Source organism: Falco cherrug, chromosome 3 (assembly GCF_023634085.1).
Source record: "Falco cherrug isolate bFalChe1 chromosome 3, bFalChe1.pri, whole genome shotgun sequence".
Taxonomy (NCBI): domain Eukaryota; kingdom Metazoa; phylum Chordata; class Aves; order Falconiformes; family Falconidae; genus Falco; species Falco cherrug.
The window spans coordinates 110141518-110159085 of NC_073699.1; the positions used below are offsets into that span (position 1 = coordinate 110141518).

At 48.4% G+C, this 17568-nt stretch overlaps 2 protein-coding genes across 10 annotated transcripts in view; one reads left to right on the forward strand and one right to left on the reverse strand.

Moving 5' to 3' along the window:
• The first annotated feature begins 764 nt into the window (after window positions 1-764).
• LOC129735548 (uncharacterized) lies at window positions 765-9658 on the forward strand. The gene has a single exon (XM_055704235.1). It carries the CDS (start codon window positions 3259-3261, stop codon window positions 4162-4164), a length of 906 nt encoding a protein of 301 aa, XP_055560210.1. The 5' UTR covers window positions 765-3258; the 3' UTR covers window positions 4165-9658.
• A 1426-nt stretch (window positions 9659-11084) lies between these two features.
• Window positions 11085-17568, reverse strand: part of CDC42 (cell division cycle 42) — a 28668-nt gene continuing 22184 nt past the window's right edge. For 8 of the 9 annotated variants that reach the window (XM_055704239.1, XM_055704240.1, XM_027803335.2 and 5 more), the window contains exon 6: window positions 11085-12507. In XM_055704239.1, coding sequence (XP_055560214.1) covers window positions 12418-12507 — 90 coding nt within the window. In that variant the 3' untranslated portion in view covers window positions 11085-12417. Of the gene's footprint in view, window positions 12508-13140; window positions 14016-17568 lie in introns of those variants that run through there. The other variant, XM_055704238.1, reaches the window with a different exon arrangement.

A 17568-nucleotide genomic window follows, 5' to 3' on the forward strand; every position in this document is an offset into this window, starting at 1 on the left:
TGCAGACGGCCTTCAGGAAAATAATAATAAAAAAGAAATTAAAAACAAAATAAAAATCTCCAACCCACTCCTTGGCACTGCAAATAGGGCCTGACTCTGGCCAGGAGCGGAGGAGCAAAGCTTTTACATGTTTGCCATCTAGTGGGCTTGGGAAAGCCTGCACAGAGGTGCAAAGTTTCACCAGGTTGCAGGACTGGAAAGAAAATCACCGCAGTTTGGCCGAGATGGTCGCAGTTCTGCCCACTGATGCTTTGCAACGGAGTCAAGGCAGGGTGGCAGAGCAGGTCCTTGCAAAGTATCCTGCTCGTGAGACCCCGGCTCTGGAGGTCACACATCTCGGGACAAGACAACATCCATCAGGGGCCAGGGGTCTGCACCTGCAGGGTATGAGCATCAAAACCCACCCCAGGGCAGCTCAGGTGGCCGCATCTCATGGATGCAAGGATGCCGCCTGCATGACATCTGCTTTGCCTGTTCATAGAGGAGGCTAACTACTATTTTTAGGAATAATATTTTCATTTTTACAATCAGCGGTTTCAAGGGAAAAGGGCTTAACATTTCCACCATGCTCCCAGCCAACTTGGCTGCTAGCTCAATTAAAAATCATTTGGGCTGTAAGGACCCACACAGGCCTGCTGCCCCATAGCCCACTGGAGTGTCTTTAGGATCATAAAGAAAAAGGGGCATAAGAAGAAAGAAAAACACATGATACTATGCCATAGCACTAACAAGTAAACTGTTTTAATTTTCTCTCGAATAATAATTCCTAAGGAGGAAAAACAAAGTTTGTTCAGCTGTAGTTAAGGTTGAACAAACATAACACTAATCGCTTTTGCTTTGCCTCTTGGAAAAGTGTGTCAGATTTGGGAAAAAAAAAAACCCAAACAAAACAACCAAACCACCAAAAGTACCCCAACCACCACAACTCTCAGCCCCTGGGAAAGCTCTGAAGAGCCGGTGCTGCTTCACCTCCACGGGGTTTAAAAGTCTTGCTGCAACCTAGAGCAAGTGACCAGCTCCCCCCACACCTGCCCAGCTCCAGCAGCACGTTTTCACCCTCCAGAAGGCTCCAACCATACATCATCCCACGGGAATCGGCTGCACAACTGCTGGCAGACCCTACGGCATGCCGAGATGGCTGCAAGAAGGCTTGAGCACGTGGGATCTGCTGCCTGGCCCCATCTCACGGCCTTCTTTGCCGGCATCTCACCACGCTCCCTGCCTTTGGGAAGGGGGGGACCTAAGGAGAGGCAGCCCAAAAGGACAGAAGGTGGAAGGAAAAGAGAGAAGGATGCTGCAGAGGGAGGGATAGATGGAAAAGGAACACTTGTGGAGAATACGAGACAGGTGGAAGGGGTTAGAGGTACAACAGAGAAGCAGAACAAAGCCAGAGGATACTGGGAAGGCATGTGGGGGGCCAAGAGGTGGGAGAAGACTGCCAGTGGGAGAAGGGAAAGCAAGGGAAATTCAGCGGGAGCTTTCCCTCCCCTCCTCCAGCCTGCAGGGACAGTTCAGTGCAGCGCAGGGTGTCACTGCTCCAGTTAATCCCCTTTGGAAACACCAGGCTGCTCCTAAACCGCTCCTCTCAGGTCACCAAGGATTTGCCAACTAGCCCACAAGGAGCAGACAACAAGCATCTGCAGAAAAGGGGGTACCTTGCCCACCCCACAACCCCGTACCCAACCCAGCTGTACCACCCCTCTGGTTTGTCCCCACGGGGTCCACCCGCAGCAGAGGCCAAGCACTGGGGCAGACCCTGGTGCCCAGCTCCCTTCCAGCTTCACCCACAGCTCTGGCAGCGGTGCCGCAGCCACCCTGCACGCACAGGGACCTGAGCGGGCAGGAAAACTGAAAACCTCTGTCCCAGATGGTAGATTTCATCCCAGGGAAAGCTGCCAGGAAGCAGGGAAGGGGACAGCACGTCGCGGCGAGGTTAGCTGCACGGGCAATAGCAACCCATGTGCTCAGCAGCAGTGAGAAATTCCAGGTTATTTCTCACAGTCGACTCCGTCCCTGCGTGTTCCCCCTCTGCACGTAGGTGACAAATTACCATCTTTGTTATTCGAGCACATACCGAATCAGGGTGATCAGTATTTGTCAAAGAAGGGAAGAAAAATACATTGCGCAAAACATTTCAAGGTTTATTTTAACAGGGCTTTCAGTATCAGTCAGTGCCAGGTTCATAAGCACCTCTTGGGACGGTCGGTCCTGGTTTGCCATGAGACTTTTTATTTTTTTTCCCCTTCCCTTTTTCTTTTCATTAATTCAAAGGAAATAAAAAAAAAAGCCTGCTGCCTATCCCATCGGAGGACAAACCCCGCGCTAAGCAATGCCAGCTCTGCTGTACAGCAATGACTTATGCAGAGCTGGTGCTTCCCATTGCATCCATGCGAGCCCGAGACAGGCAGCAGAGGCTAAACCCCTGCCTGTACACGGAATAAAACACTTTTCAATCCCCAAGCAGTAACGGGGCTGGACTCATCTCACCCTGCACCAGTGGGCAGAGCTCCCAGGAGATGCCAGTCCGCACCAGGCAGAGGGGAGACCCACACCAGCCTCCATGGCTGCTGGTCTCCCACAGCATCAGGTGTACTGACACAGACAGGCAGCTGGCCAGCCTCAGAAAGGCCGGCGGGCTCATTTCTTTGCCCCCCACCACCCCCCCAAATCCAAAAATCACTGCAAGCGCTCCCCAGTCCTGTAAAAACCATGCCAACAGCAAGTGGTACCTGCTGGCTTACCCCCAGAGCCCCACTGCGGATGCAGAATGTGAGCAGAGAAATGTGGCGATATGGAAGATGTTTTTTCTTGCGCTTCAGAGCCAGATCTGTGGGTGCTGGAAAGCTGCGATTGCTGCTGTACGCTCCGGTGAGACTGAAGGCAGGCGATGGTACAGGACAAGCTTCAGAGCGACCCACAGGTATCCTGACAGCGCAGGACAGCAGGGCGCAACGCCACAGCAGTTACAACCACGGTATCTCCCGTTTAACCCTACAGGAGCCGCTGAGTGTCCAGCTCCGGTCCCACAGACCAGGAGAGCAGAGCAGATCCCATCCTCCACCAGGATCTGACCCAGGGTCACAGCTAGATCAGTGCTCCTTAGCTCAACCTTCGCTGGCACAGGAGGCTCCTTAGCAGGGCCAAATACCTCCAGGGATCTGCCGTAACCACCACCTTGGTTGCCAAGTATCCCCTTGTGGTGGCCACAGCAGCCACCTGCACACCCCAGTGTTGCCACCACTCGGGAGGAAGCCAGGGATGTCGCGCTCCAGGATGGGCCAGCCAACACCCCTGAAAATTGAACTTAGGATGAAAACAGAGAGCAGCAACCATGCAACAATACCACTGCCTTCTGCCCGCCAGCCCCGCCGCTTCTTCCCACTTCTGCGTTTCAGGAAGCGGAGCGGCTTCTCCTCCGGAGCTGCATTGCTCAGACACGGCCAGATCCCCCCGTCAGCGCACCGGCAGGTCGGACACGGCCAGATCCCCCCGTCAGCGCACCGGCAGGTCGGACACGGCCAGATCCCCCCGTCAGCGCACCGGCAAGTTGGACATGGCCAGATCCCCCCGTCAGCACACCGGCAGGTCGGACACGGCCAGATCCCCCTGTCAGCACACCGGCAGGTCGGACACGGCCAGATCCCCCCGTCAGCACACCGGCAGACCAGCCCCTTGTGCCTTCCCGCAGGAAACAAGCAACAGCCGCTTGGCTGCCAGGACGATGCCTCCACAGTTTCTAAAAGCAGTGCCCGAGTCAGACATTGCCCAGGCGAAAGGAAGAAGCCGGAGCACGTTTACGGGGCAAACCCTTCACATGCCATTAGCTCCTACGCAGATCCAAGCATCCCCTCCGCACCCTGCAGAGCCCCGCACCTCCACAGCGCATATTCAGCTCAGACAGGGCATGAAGGATCCCACTGCACCGTCGGGCCACGGACGAGAAGGCTGACACACTCCTCGAGGGCCAAAGCAGCCGCTTACCTCGCTCGGAAGACATCGGTTCCCAACCCACACGCAAAGGTGCTCACTGCAGGCTTCCAGTCGCCGTCCGACATCTGTGCCGCTCTGTGCCCACGGCTGCATTGCAGAGGGATTGCTTCTCGCCCTGCGGCGAGCCTCGGGTGTAAGGAAGGTACCCAGCCCAGAACTGGGACGGGCAGGTGAAAGGCAGCAACTAACGCATCGAGAAGCAGGGGGCCGCCCTGCTGAGAGCTCTAGGAGGCAGGCTGTACTGTGCTGGCATCTCAAGTTCTCCTTGGGTACCAAATTGCGAAAGGCGGGAGGGAGAGGATTTGGGAAACAGAGAAACCAAAGCAGGGCAAGCCACTGAGCGGGAGCACAGGACTTTTTGAAGGCTCCGTCCTGACAGGAAGAGAAAAGCCTTCAAACCAGCACAGCATCATGAAGAAGGGGGCAAGATACCGACCTGCTTCACTGCCACCACAGCTCTCGGCAAGGGAACCTCCCCACCCATCTGATGCTCTCAAAACATTCAGGAAGAGTCAAGAGCTGTGAGTTTCTCCTGGGTAAGCCTCCTTTAGCTGTAACCATGCTATCAGGAGCACAGGGAGGTCACATCCACGTGAGGGATAGCACCCTTTAGACTCTAGAGCCCATGCTAAACTTGAGGAAGACGTATGCAGCACTCTGCTGCCCACCTGTCCCTCTTTCCAGGGCTGCATGTCAGATAAAAGTAACCATTCCCCCTCTGCGTGGATGTGAGGCATCCTCTCCCCTCCCCGTGCAGTCACAGCTACACTTTGGCGAGCATCATTACCGCTGAAAAAGAGATGCTGGTGTCCTCCCACACACTGAGCGTTGGCAGGTCGGCAGTGTCCCAGAATTGTGCAGAAAATACTTTTATTCAGGAAAGAGGAGCCAGACTTTTCAGCAGCAACATTTCCTGAGGCGTGGGATATCTGCAGGTACCGCGCTGACGTTTTTACACAGCTCAGGGAAATATCAGCCCATCAGACAACAGGCAGATGTATCTGGGGTCAGTTCGGCAGGAATAAGCCACACAAACCTGCCCAGCGTTCATCCAACTCCAACCAGTGCCTCCAGTGACTGTACAGATGGGACCAGTACACAGCTTGTACTGTGGGGTTTAGGCTTTTTGCTTGCACGCTTACGGCGACATCTTTCACACGGGCACTGCTCTAGCTTGAGAGGTGCAGCAAGTGGAGGTGAAGGAGTGAGCAGATGAACACACATTCCCTGTATGTGTAGGCGCTAACCCCAGGCTGCACTACATAACCCTCAGCAGGGTCCCAGTTTCTTCAAAACGAAGGAAAAGCCAGAAATTCAGAACTAACAGAAGTATTTTCACACACGCATGAAGTCTAAAAGTCAGGAACTTAGTAAACATCTAGTTCAATTTTTTGTTTACGTAGTTTAGCGCACTAATACTGATGGTAAGGTGATAGCAAAGCTGTGCCCCAGAGCTCAAGCCCACCCCTTACCAGAAAGCCCGTAAGGCAGCTGCTGTACAGCCCCTGGCTCGCATTTTCCTGCTCCAGAACTCCACCACCGCACCCCGAAACCTCCAGTCACCTCCCATGCACCTACTAACCCGTGTGACCCTTACAGCTGATTCATTTAGTCCCTCATCAGGCTTTATTAGCAGCACCCATGACCCAGGCACGGCTGGAGGCCATCCAGGAGGCCCAGAGGGCTGCTGGAGTGGAGCCCACCATGTCCCACCCTGCCAGCTCCTGCTCCGAGCTCCGGATGCTCCCTGGGTGTGGTGCGGGGAGCGCTCGGTCCAATTTGCTGCAGAAGCTCTTACCAGCGGCTGACGTAACGGAGGCTGATTTTTCATCTCATCCTTCTGTCCAAAACCACCAGAGGGCAGCTTGAAACATAACCATTTCCAGGCTTGGCGGCATTAAATATTCCATTTCTGAGCACCGAAACCTGCCCCAACAGTAACTTCAAAGTGACACCCCACCCCACCCCACCCTCTCTACCCTTTGGATGAGCTTCAGGTGTGACGAGGCAGCTGTTGATGTCTCAGGGAAGCCCTCTTCCCTGCTGTAAAGTATTCCCAGTGGCCTGCCAGCACGCATCACAGCGGGTCTGTGTCTATTTGTCTATTTATTTGTCTATATAGCAGCAGGCTCACCTTGAAACTCAGGCCCAAAATCTCCTGGGAGTAAGGAAAAGACTTTACTAATTTCGAGGGACCGCTAGATTGGGCGGTGAGCAGACAAACACCCTGCCTTTGTTACTCTCAACCTCTGACAAGGCTGGGAAGCAGGCAGAGGGCAGCAACATCAGGCAAGGGCTAAAAAAACCTCCAGAATCCATACCCAAGAGAGTGCTCAACATCGGACAAGAGCCCTGCTGTAACATCAAGAGTTTCATTCTGCTCCCCCTACAATCCAGGCTCCTCTGTCTGAGCCAAAATAAATGTCTTTTTTATCCAGGCTTTTTATCCTGGTCTAAACCCATGATAAATTATATTTTTATCTCACCTCGCTATAATGGGGAGTTGATTAGCTGGCAGCAGCTTACCAGGGAGGGAGGAGGTCCTGGACTTGCCAGTGTGTTTATGACTGGGCAGCAGGATCTCTAGTTAAGATAACCTTGTTGTTGAGCTCAAGCCTGTGCCCTGCTACCAGTTTCTTACGCAATGCTGAGCAAGTCATTTAGGGCAGGAGTTCACAGGACAGCTCCCAGCCACTGACTCCCTGCTCATAGTTTCTTTTTTCCCAGGCTGGGTTTCAGGAACTGATTCAGCATATGAAAAGGACGGGACTAAGGTAAAAAAAAAAAAAAAAACCACACACACACCAGAAATGCATGGCCAGGAGCAGGGGTCTGCTTCTTTCACCAGCAAGAACTAATTTAATTCTTAGTTCAATCCCTTCAGGATTATTCTTTACAGGTTCTGAAGCAGTACTTCCCTCTTTCATGCTTGACCTTCCCTACTTGTTTTACCACTCGCTAGCAGGAAGGTCTCCAGGCACCCAAATGGTGACTTGCAATCCTGAGACAGGAGACCAGGGGGTGAAGAGGAAGAACAGCAAGGAGGAGCGTTTCTCAGAGGAAGCAAAGAATGGGCAGCCAGAGAGCAAAGCAACGCATCTCCCCAGCACAGGACCCCAAAAGCACCCCACATAAAATAGTTACACAGCGACAGAGAGGCTGGTCTAATAGAAGTTAAGGCAAGAGGAAAGCTGGGTCAGGGGCAGTGCTGACAAAAGCTCTTGCAAATCCCACTCAAAAGTCTGTTTTTAAAAGGAGGCAGCTGCTGCCAGCTGCAAAATGAGACCTAGATGGTGGCCAAGTAAGAGAGGACACTGCTGCCGCTTGGGAAGATGCCAAAATCATCAGTCTGTTTTTAGCAGCAAACAGCAGAGATGGTAGGAGCAGACCTGCCAAGTGAAACCGTACCCCACAACACCACCGCGTGCTTCTCAGGGGGCCCTTCAAACAAACTCCAGCCAGGTCCCAAAGACCCAAACTCCATTTGCTGCTGGAGGACAACATCCACGTAAATCTTACCTAGTACAAATCCAACTAGCACACTCCAAAAGCACCCTGGGATGTGAAATCAAGCACGTAAAGTATGGACAGCTTGGGAGATTTGCACATCGATCTGACCTAACCATCACTGAGCTGCATCTTGTCAGATCTCCTTTCTGGGAGTCCTTTAAGAAAGGAAGAGCAGACAGACATGACCCAAGCAGAGACAGTGAACAAGGCAGAGGACCATCCCCAGGTCAGATGAGACACCGCGCTGCTTGGAAAGCCTTTTAGGTGCTGGGCAGCATTTGCCCGGTGGCGTACCACAGTTTGGGCCACACCGTGAAACAAACAGCTAAGGAGCCTGGGTGACTCAGTGGTGCTGGTAAAGATGCAGTTGCTCCCAAAAGCTCCTCTCTCAGAGGTCTTATCAAACGTGCTCATCTTTCCTTACACGATACCCTACCCACGTTTTAATAAGGGCCACACCTAGGTAAGTATAATGCACAGTGCTGATGGCAAGAACTAGCACATTACTAGGGAGGAGAGGAGGAAATACGGCTGAGCAAATGAACTCCCTCCTGGGAAAGCTGCAGAGCTCAGCCTATCTCGCAAACACTTAAAAAAAGATGACTCTAGCTGCGTCCGTTCACAGCAGCACCATTTCTTTCAAGACATAACATCGCTTCCCATTGCCCCATCAAGAAACAGGCAAGGGGAGAGCAAGTAAAAGCTCACGTTTTCAGCATGTTCCTGATGGCACAGCACAGGGGAGCTTAGGGACAGCTTCTGGTTTACCAAAATCCTATCACCGGTCGGAGTTACAGCAGCCGTGCAGAGACCATGCCTGCACCAGAAGCTACAGAAACAGCAGGGTAAGTTACACCAGCTGACACACAGTGGGGAATTTCCACATATTAACCAAATCAGCAAGGGAGGAACTGGGCATAAGGGTGTGCTTAAAGTTATCTCCTGCTCAGGGAAGCAACCGCTGCCCTGGAGCACTCTTCCCACCAGTAATCAACCCTGGAGTCCAACCTCTTGTTTTGGATTTCTGATGCAAGTATGTCCCTTACAAGAGAGGCAGGACTTTTCTCCACGTTAAGTACTTGCCCATTTAGCTGACAGTCCTCAATTTCCACCTTACAACTCTGTTGACAACAGCACAGTGGGAAAACAAACTGATTGAAGCTATTTGTCACCACAGCATACATGTGTTTACCTGATACAGCTGAACTGGCCAGCCTGTGCGTGTGCTTCCACCTCCTCCCTAATCCTCTGAGCCAGATCTGCTCCCCTACCTCCTCTCTTGCAGTCATTTTAGCATCAGCTTGACCATGAAAAACAGGCAGTAGAGTCCACTAGTTCAGCAGGAAAGCATCCTGCAAGATTTTACTTCTCCATGCTGAATGTAAACATCTTCCTATACAGCTTAATAGAGTTAATATGAAGGATGGGAACACGCAGAGCCGAGGCAGGGAAAGGGGGATGATCGCTGCTTCAGGGACATCAAGCAGCTGATAAAGATACAGAGCAGCCTACAGAAGCACGAGCTCCACTCGCTACCTGCTTTTCAGTAAAACTGATTTAGTACCAGGAACTGGAGGTTCACACGAGAGCCAGCTGAAACCCAGAACTCGCTAACCTATTCCTTGTGCAGGAAAAACCAAAGCATTTCATTAAGGAATCGCTGTGTGTCCCAGCCACTAAAACAAGAAGCTGCTCTTCAGCTTCCATGCCTTCCATCCTTGGAGCAATTTTAATATCATGCCTTCCCATCAGAGATTTTTAGCCCTTTACAAGGGACACCATTAACACGTGTAGCAGCTGGTTAAGCAGCCAGCCCGGCCCTCGCGAGTGGTTTGTGCTAGCGAGCTGCCACGGGAACCTCAAGAATCCTCAGAGATGAGAGAGAAAACAGCCTTGAGCTGTGGGTGCATCCTCAGATAGGCAAGTCCTCTACGGTAAAAGCAGTCACATCAGACAGCCCGGCTCACACCATGTGTTAGCTTGCCAAACTAGTATCAAGGGAAGTGGCAAGCATTCCCACCTGCCTCCAAGACCTTTGCTTTGGAAGAAAGCGGAGGTTTTGCCTGCTTTTGTGCCAGTTTTGCATGCCTTCACGCCGCGAGACAGTCATCAAGGAGCTCCTACAACCTGGCAACACAGAGCACATCTCACATACCCAGCTTAACACAGACCTCACTACTGAGCTCTAGCGGGGTGGAAAAAAAAGAAAGCATGGAGTGAAAAAGCTGGTGAGCTAAGGGGTTTGAGCTTCTTTAACAGATTCCACCACCTTGTCCTCTCTTGGGACTGGGACAGCCATGTCCTAGCAGATTTATGGAGCTATCAGACAGATTTTTGCAAAGCTAATTCAACACCGAGGGGAAGGAAGCAGCACCACTCCTTGAAGTGGATGTTTTTCCATCATCCAGTGCCTCCAGGATTCCCTCCAGAGCCAAGTTTAACCTCGTGGCACCAATTTAACAGAACAGACTTTATTTCTTTGCCAAATGGACCGGCATGAAAGGACTGGCACAGATGACTGCCATAAAAATCTATGCAGAGGGACCAGACAGCTATAGGCAACCCTCATGTAAGGATCCATCCAAGACAGAAAAAGCTTGACAGGGTAACCCTGCTACTTAAAAGCAGAAATCCTAAAGCGTTCTCTACTTCAGAGGCAATTTCCTGCTTGATTTCATGCAGGCAAACCCTTGGTCACCAGTCCTGCTGCTGGCTTTAGACAGACAAATTTGGTTTAGCTATTAGAAGGTGCAGAAGCCCATTTCAGTCTGCTGCGAGCACATGGAGCAGCCACCAACGCTGAACTGTCACCAAGCGTTACAAGTACCAGCCGTCCTTTGAACTGGGAGCCACAGACCTACAGCCAAGCCTCCCACCAGAGACAGCAATTAAAAACTGAATTGCAAAGTTGAACAGCACCACTAATTGCTAGGGAAAGTGAAAAAACACTTATTTTACACTAAGCTTCTGGATTACAGCACTCACAAGGCAGCTTCTTAAAATAAAAGTGACCTTTAATAAGGCCCTTTAGAATGTGTTTTTATCATTAATACAAGTTATGCATCAACAGTGTGAGACTTCACCTTTTCTTTAGGGAATTAATGAAAAGGTGTAATTAACCCTATGTGCATTTCTGGGAGGGAGATGGGTATGGTGTCATTTGTCCCTTTAGGGTTTTTTTTTTTTTTGCTATCTGCCCATGAAGGGGGAAGAACAGGAAACTTCCCCAAAGACTAGCTTCTTGACAAAAGACGTGCAAGAGCCCAATAACCCCCAAAAGCCAACTTTTCGTATTTGGGAACACACACAACAAGGAGCATTCATTCCACTGAGAACCACCGTATCCTCTCCTCAGCGCTGGGTATGACAGCAAGGACATTGCAGCAAAGATTAGAGCAATCTCGACAGAACTGAAGCCAGCAGCAGAGATGAGGGAAGACATGAGCTGACAGGATTAAGCATTAAGGAGAGACCCAAACTAACTTGCAAGGAGGAGAGTAGGGCTCACAAGGGGATAAAATCTGTATTTACAAGTCCTCCACACTCAAGAGATAGGCAAGGTAAATAACTACCCTCAGGCAGGCTTGTGAAGATACTTTATGTTTAATACATCTGAAAAGAATGCATATACAAAGAACTTAGACATGAAAAAGCATTGGTTCAACACTAATGAGTCTACAAGAAATCGGAATTTTGGAAGATGGAGAAGATTCCTTAAGTCTTAAAAAACTTCGAATTTGCAAGCCGAAATATATTTTTGGTAAAATCCCTCCAACGTTGCAGTCAGTCTACATAAAGACCCCGCACACAATCTTCAGCGGGCTGGAGCCAATCTTACAGGTTCAAGGTTACTTAGAAGCACAATGCAGAAAAAGGGGATTCCCTCAACTGGTCCCTATATGGTGCCACGCTAAACACTAGAAACCCTTCCCTGCAGTCCCCTCCTACTGACACAGGTCTAGCTTTCCACCCCTCCCTGAAGGATGACAAACCATCCAGCAAGAGATGCACCACCAGGGCCAGCTCCAGAACTCGTCTTTTAACATACACCACCTGCCTTCAGAGTGTCCAAAGAGCAGTGCATACACTGGTCACAGTAAAGTTTCTCTAATAATTAAGGACTGGCAAGAGATGGATTTGTTAAAAGCCAACTGCATCAGTTGGGCGTGCTTGAAAAGATGCCGTTACTTCTTCACCACGTGACAAAAGCTTAGAATGTGAAAGATTAAGAAAGAGACTGGCAAGCTAGTTTCAAGTCTGATGGTGCATCCAGAGAAAAAGATTCTCCTATTCCTAAGGCTTCATAACTTAGAGGATGGGGTAGAAATTCATGACCTGCACAGTGGAAAGCCAGGGGAAGAGATACAAGGCAACTTCAGAGGAGATGCAGATACATTTTCTACACTCCTCCTTAGAGGAGCACCAGCTTGGGACATTTTACTTTCCTGTATTTCTCTTAGTACTAAAGTCTTCTCACACCCAGGCTGCTGGCTGGCTGCAGATAAGCCCCAGAAGTTCTTGAAACCAGAACCAAGTCTTGCCAGACTTGCATAGGGGACAAGGCTTCAGTAAAACAGCCTAGAATTAGTCTGTTACGGAAAAAGTCATCACAAGCATGCCTGGATTTTAAACAAAAATTAGAAACAGTAAACAAAATAAAAAACTAGTACTGATCAGTGTTTTCTGATAATACATAATTACTCAAAATTAACTAGTTTAACTGAATTGAGGGGGCACTGGGGAATAAACACTAACATTCTCATCTCACACAAGGATCGTGTGGGGGAGATGGGAGTGCAGGGCATTTGTCATTATTGCGAAAACAAATTTTAAAATTTGTATCTTTAGTTTGATTTAAACATTGCTTTTAGTATGACATCAAACACCAGCTTTGCAGAAGGGGCCATGGAGGGATGTTCATAGCAGCACACACCTGCGAGTCTTCTTCGGCTCCGGAGGCTCCAGGGCAGCCAATATCGCTTCGTCAAATACATTCTTTAGGCCTTTCTGAAAAGGGGCAAAGAGAGAAAGGGGCAGTCTCATTTTTAAGTTTTCACACAAACAAAACCACAGAAAGCCAAGTGGCAGACAAACCCCTCCAATGCCGAATCGAGGTTTGCCATCTACAACTCCCAGAGTCTCCTCTGCGTTGCTGTGGTTCGCAGTTCCTTAGCACAGCAGCTGATTTTCTGAACAGGAACGCGAATCCTTCGAGACCAGACCAATATACTTCACGAGAAGCAAAAACACACGTACCAAAGTCATTTCCCTAAGGCAATTTTTTTTTTTCATTAGTTGGCTACTAACATGTTTCACATGCTAATGACAAAGCAGAAAGTGCCGCATACAAATGGAAGAGCTCAGTTTGGAGCACGTCAGGTACAGCAGCGCAGGCACCCAGGTGTCAGGGGAGAGAAGAGACAAGGCAAGCATGCAACGAGATAAATCGGTCCGGTACACACGCTGGTCACACCTCCGGCCCCAAACACCCGATGGTTAGAAGCAGCCAGGTAGAGCCCAGAAGCTGTGCATGGCATCAGAGAAGTCAAGATGGGAGGAGGACGAAGCAGGTACTGTACGCTGCGTTAAGTGTTAAACTGAAGCCAGGAAATGCAAATCGGAATAAAGCTTCATCAGTCATTTATACAAACAACTGCAATTTTTAATTTCAAAATTTAAAGACAAGCTACAATTGATGTTTTCTCCTTCAAACAATAAAAATCAGAAGCATGATATTAAGAAGCAGCTTTACATCTTACAGTAACAGGCTTAAGGATCTATTATTGAAACGAAGAGGTCTACCATGTTAGGGAAAGCAAGAATTTTAACAGTTCATAAAGCAGTAGCAAGTACATTGATATTTCCTTCCCCCCAAGGACTGACAAATACTCCACTATAGCACAGACAGCCAAAGCAATAGCAACAGAAAAACATCTCACTGCACAAAAGGAGAACCAGAAAACCCTTCACATTACAGCGTAACTTGCAGATCACCGTTTCATGTACTTTTGTCATGCAAATACAGTTAACAAGAGTCACAAGTAGAAATTGAAAAACACACGCATCGTTTCTTCCAGCTGGATTCAGGAAGATCAAACAACATGTCTCATTCTTTTGATCTTTCTTTAAATAATGATGTTGTAACCAGATCCTTTCCCCCAAACAGCCTGAATTATAAAGCTACCCACATCTGGCAACCCAAGCAGCAGAGAGTTAAGCGAGTCCAGTTCATGTTCCACGGTCACGTTTTACTAAAGAGCTTAAATATATTGTTTTCAGTCCAAGAGTTAATACAGAGGTTGCTCTAAGATGGTAAGCAGACACAACAGCTTTCAATCAAGGTGGTTTTATTCTTTTTTTTTTTTTAACCAGGTTTCTACAGTAGTGGGACAGAGGAAGCAGCAGCAAGAGGGGAAGGAGAAAGTTTAGAATATACAGCACTTCCTTTTGGGCTGAGTTTCCGGAGGCTCGAGGGCAGCTAGGATAGCCTCATCAAACACATTCTTCAGACCTCTCTACAAGACAGAGGGGAGGAGAAAAAACAGCAGCCAGGTTAGAGGATTAGAGAAAAACAAGCAGATACAAAGAGCATTCAGGATAGACCAGGCTGAATTCACAGAGGCAGTAAACAGATTTACTTTGCAAAAAACAAAGTAGATCCCAGGAGGAAATCTCATGTAGATGACCCAGAAGTCAATGTCAGAGACAGACAGGACACGTGACAGACCAAGTTGGACAAAATGAACACCCAGAAGGGCAGAGGCACAAACACAGCAGCAACTGGCAAGAACACAGGGGTGGGAGGGGCTACACAAGAGATGGTGCTTTCCACTTCACTGCTGAATGTACACTTTGGGAGTTTACAAGGGAATAAACACAGGGGAGAGCAGCTTGCCCCGCCACGGGGATCCAAAAGGTCAGGTAAACCTTTTGTAGTCACCCACTGCGGATAAGCAAGCACCTCAGATGCACCGACTTACTGCTGCCAACTTCCCCAGCGGCAGCTAGTCCAGAGCAAGGACTCCAGACAACTCTTCTACTTTGTGAATTCAGCCCCTGAATAACTGAAGATCTCCAGATGGCTGGGAGAACAGGATCTGGGATCGAAGCAGTACCTCTCTGGTAAGCCATCATCACCTTCAGACATTGGCTATCGGTCTTTTAAGAAGCGATGCAATACCTTACCAGCGCTGCTATTTCGACATTGCGAGCCAGCATGGAAACGATGCATTTCAGTTATTCAGTTTAGTTACCAAAGCAAGTATAACCACTCAAGTCACGGGAAAAACAGCAACGGTGTTAGGATTGGAATAACGGAGCTCCAACACCAGACAAGCAGTCACAGAGCTGCAAGGAGTCTGCAGGGATCACACCGGAGCACGAAGCATGCGTTGGGTTTGCTGTAAGCACAACAGGAACACTGCAGTGTGTTACCACTCCCACAGAACTCTGCCAAGTTACACAGAACACCAGGAGTGAAACCTGGCTCAGTTTATGCTAACTGGACTCGCCTAAATCTACTGTCATGAGTACAACCTTCATAAATTCAGAAGAAATGCTTTATCCCAGCTAAAAACAAACAGAAAAACTTGAATTACTTCCTGTAAATAATTGCAGTCTTTGCAAAATTAAGATTTTAATTTTCTTTTTTTTTTTTTTATATCATTTAAATGTAACTGGTTTCTCCCTCACAGGTTCGACTGGGTATAACCCTTTAAAAAGGTCTTTAATCTTATTTTACTGAAGCACATACACGGGCAATCTCTAAGGCAATTCCATCTGGAAGCATTTAAGTCCATCACGTTACAAGCAAGATTATACTTGAAAGAACAGAAGTTAAGAAAATTACCATGTACAATCATCCTGTACATCTTCCCCAGCAACTTTTTTTTTTTTAAACCCAGCTGACAAAAGAGCTAGAGACCTCAGATAAATAATGCCTATGTGAAGTACTAATTAAAATTCTTCTTTCTTTGCAAGAATGAAGTCGCAGTATAAACTCAATTATGTACTGTTAGATAGATTAAGAACCCAGGCAGGCCAAGAGTCAAGAAAATCTGCTTCCTTAATTCTCCTACTCAGGGACTTCTCTTTCGGTTTCCTGTTGCACAGGAGAAAATTTGTTCAAGAGAACAGAATCTGGGGTTTGTTTTGAAGGACCTAACAAAAACGTGGGATAAGGGAAGAGGAGAAAAACAAACAGCACAGGGACAAAATTGTTGTGAAAAATGGGCCTGGGGTTAAGAGCCTGGATGATACAAGAGTAGCCACAGGAAGGGAACTGTGTTGGATGCCACTGGCACACAGACCTCAATACTCTGGCTCAAGTAATGGCTCTGTGCTGCACTGGGGAACAGGCAGAGCTCAGGCTCCCTTCACCCCCTCCATTCATGGACAGTTTAAGACCCTTTATAAAAATCTGTCAACCCAGCATCGGGGGGCGGGGGGAAGGAACCAATTTCAAAGTTCTCCCTTGTGTTAGGTACCAGCATTGAGCTTCAGAAAGTCTGCTCAGACCATTTAACTCTTAAGTGTAACAGAAGCAACTATCATTTTAGTTGTAATCTATTTGTCAGTCACCCTCTCCTAATAGCAGTGTTACCTACTTTTTACAGTGGTATTGGGTACTATTTTTTAGAGAAAAGTTGAAGACAGACATTGAAAGTGCCTTCATCACAAAAAGGGATTCCACAACCTGAGGAAAGGAGAGAGAACTGACCCCTCAGTACTGCAGTCATCCAAACTCAGGGAGAAGATACTCTGTCTTTACAGAAAAGACTCAGAAACTCAGCCTCGTAAGGACTCACGTCGTACTTGCAGAACATCGATTCTTCCACACAAACAAGCAAATTCCTCCCAGGAGAAAAAAAACCAAAATGCTCTGGCTCCAGGATTTTATGATCACTTGCTACTGTGGTGTCAAAGTCGTTTGTAAATTAGTTGAGAAGGAAAAAAACAGCCTAGACTGCCGAGGTGAACTGTGCAGACAGGAGCCAAGGTAAAGAGAGATTGAGCTAGGCAGGTAGTCTAGCTTTAGTTGAAACCAGCTACTACAACACTGCCTGGCAGGTAAGAAAACAACCCTCCTGGCTAGGGAAGCCAGCCGACTTGTGTTTAACGAGCTGCCAGCTAGATCAGTGCCGGGAACTTCAAACAACCCTTTGTAGATAATCTACACTTCTGTTTGGCAGCTGTTACTGACAGCTGAGGAAAAAGGTGTTTTGTGAGGGGAGTCAACAACAAATGAAGATGAACAGAGCAGATGCGAACTGACTAGTCTTCCAGGTGAGAAGGCTTCTGAAACCTCCTCCCAGGTTACTCTTGATTCCTAAAACCATCAATGGGTTTGCAAGCACTAGTGTGCTGGAAGAATTCAGGCTGAGCTTCCAAGTGCGTAACGATGTTCTCTGCAACAGATACAGTTTAGTCTATCTGGAAGTGGGGAAAAGAGGAAAAAAAAAGGATAAACACTGAAACTTTTAATCATGTCAGCTCTTACTCGGGTAATTCTAGGTGCTCCCGTGCAATTTGAGCAGACTAAACAAGGCAAGTTTAAAGATAGAGGAAAGGGTCTCAGTGAGCAATACAGGACAAAAGTCCTGGTATGTATTTATCTAATTATCAGGTTCTACAGCCTAGTTAGCAGCAGCACTCAGGATGAGCCAGACACCATCTATAAAATGGTATTTTGGGACTGAACGGATCTAAGAGAATTACAGCACAAGCACGATTAACCCTCAGTTTGCACGTGGGCAGTAAGGAAGCACAGCCAAGGCCACCTTTTGATCAGGGATTCCCAGGATGAAATGCAGCGTGCCTTGGCACAATACCTCCAGCACCACTGTCCTGCACCTTTCCATCAAAAGCCTCTTCCTTCTCAGCAAACACTCAAAGCTTTGTTACAAAAAAAAAGTCTCAGGATCCCAGATGGAAGAGTCAACATGCAATCTGGGCAAAAGGTGCAAGACAAGGAGAACTTCAGGCTCCATGATGTTTGGCAATAAAGATTTGTACTCAAGAAACTCTAGAGATGAACACACAACAAAACTGAGAAGAAGAGTGAGGGAC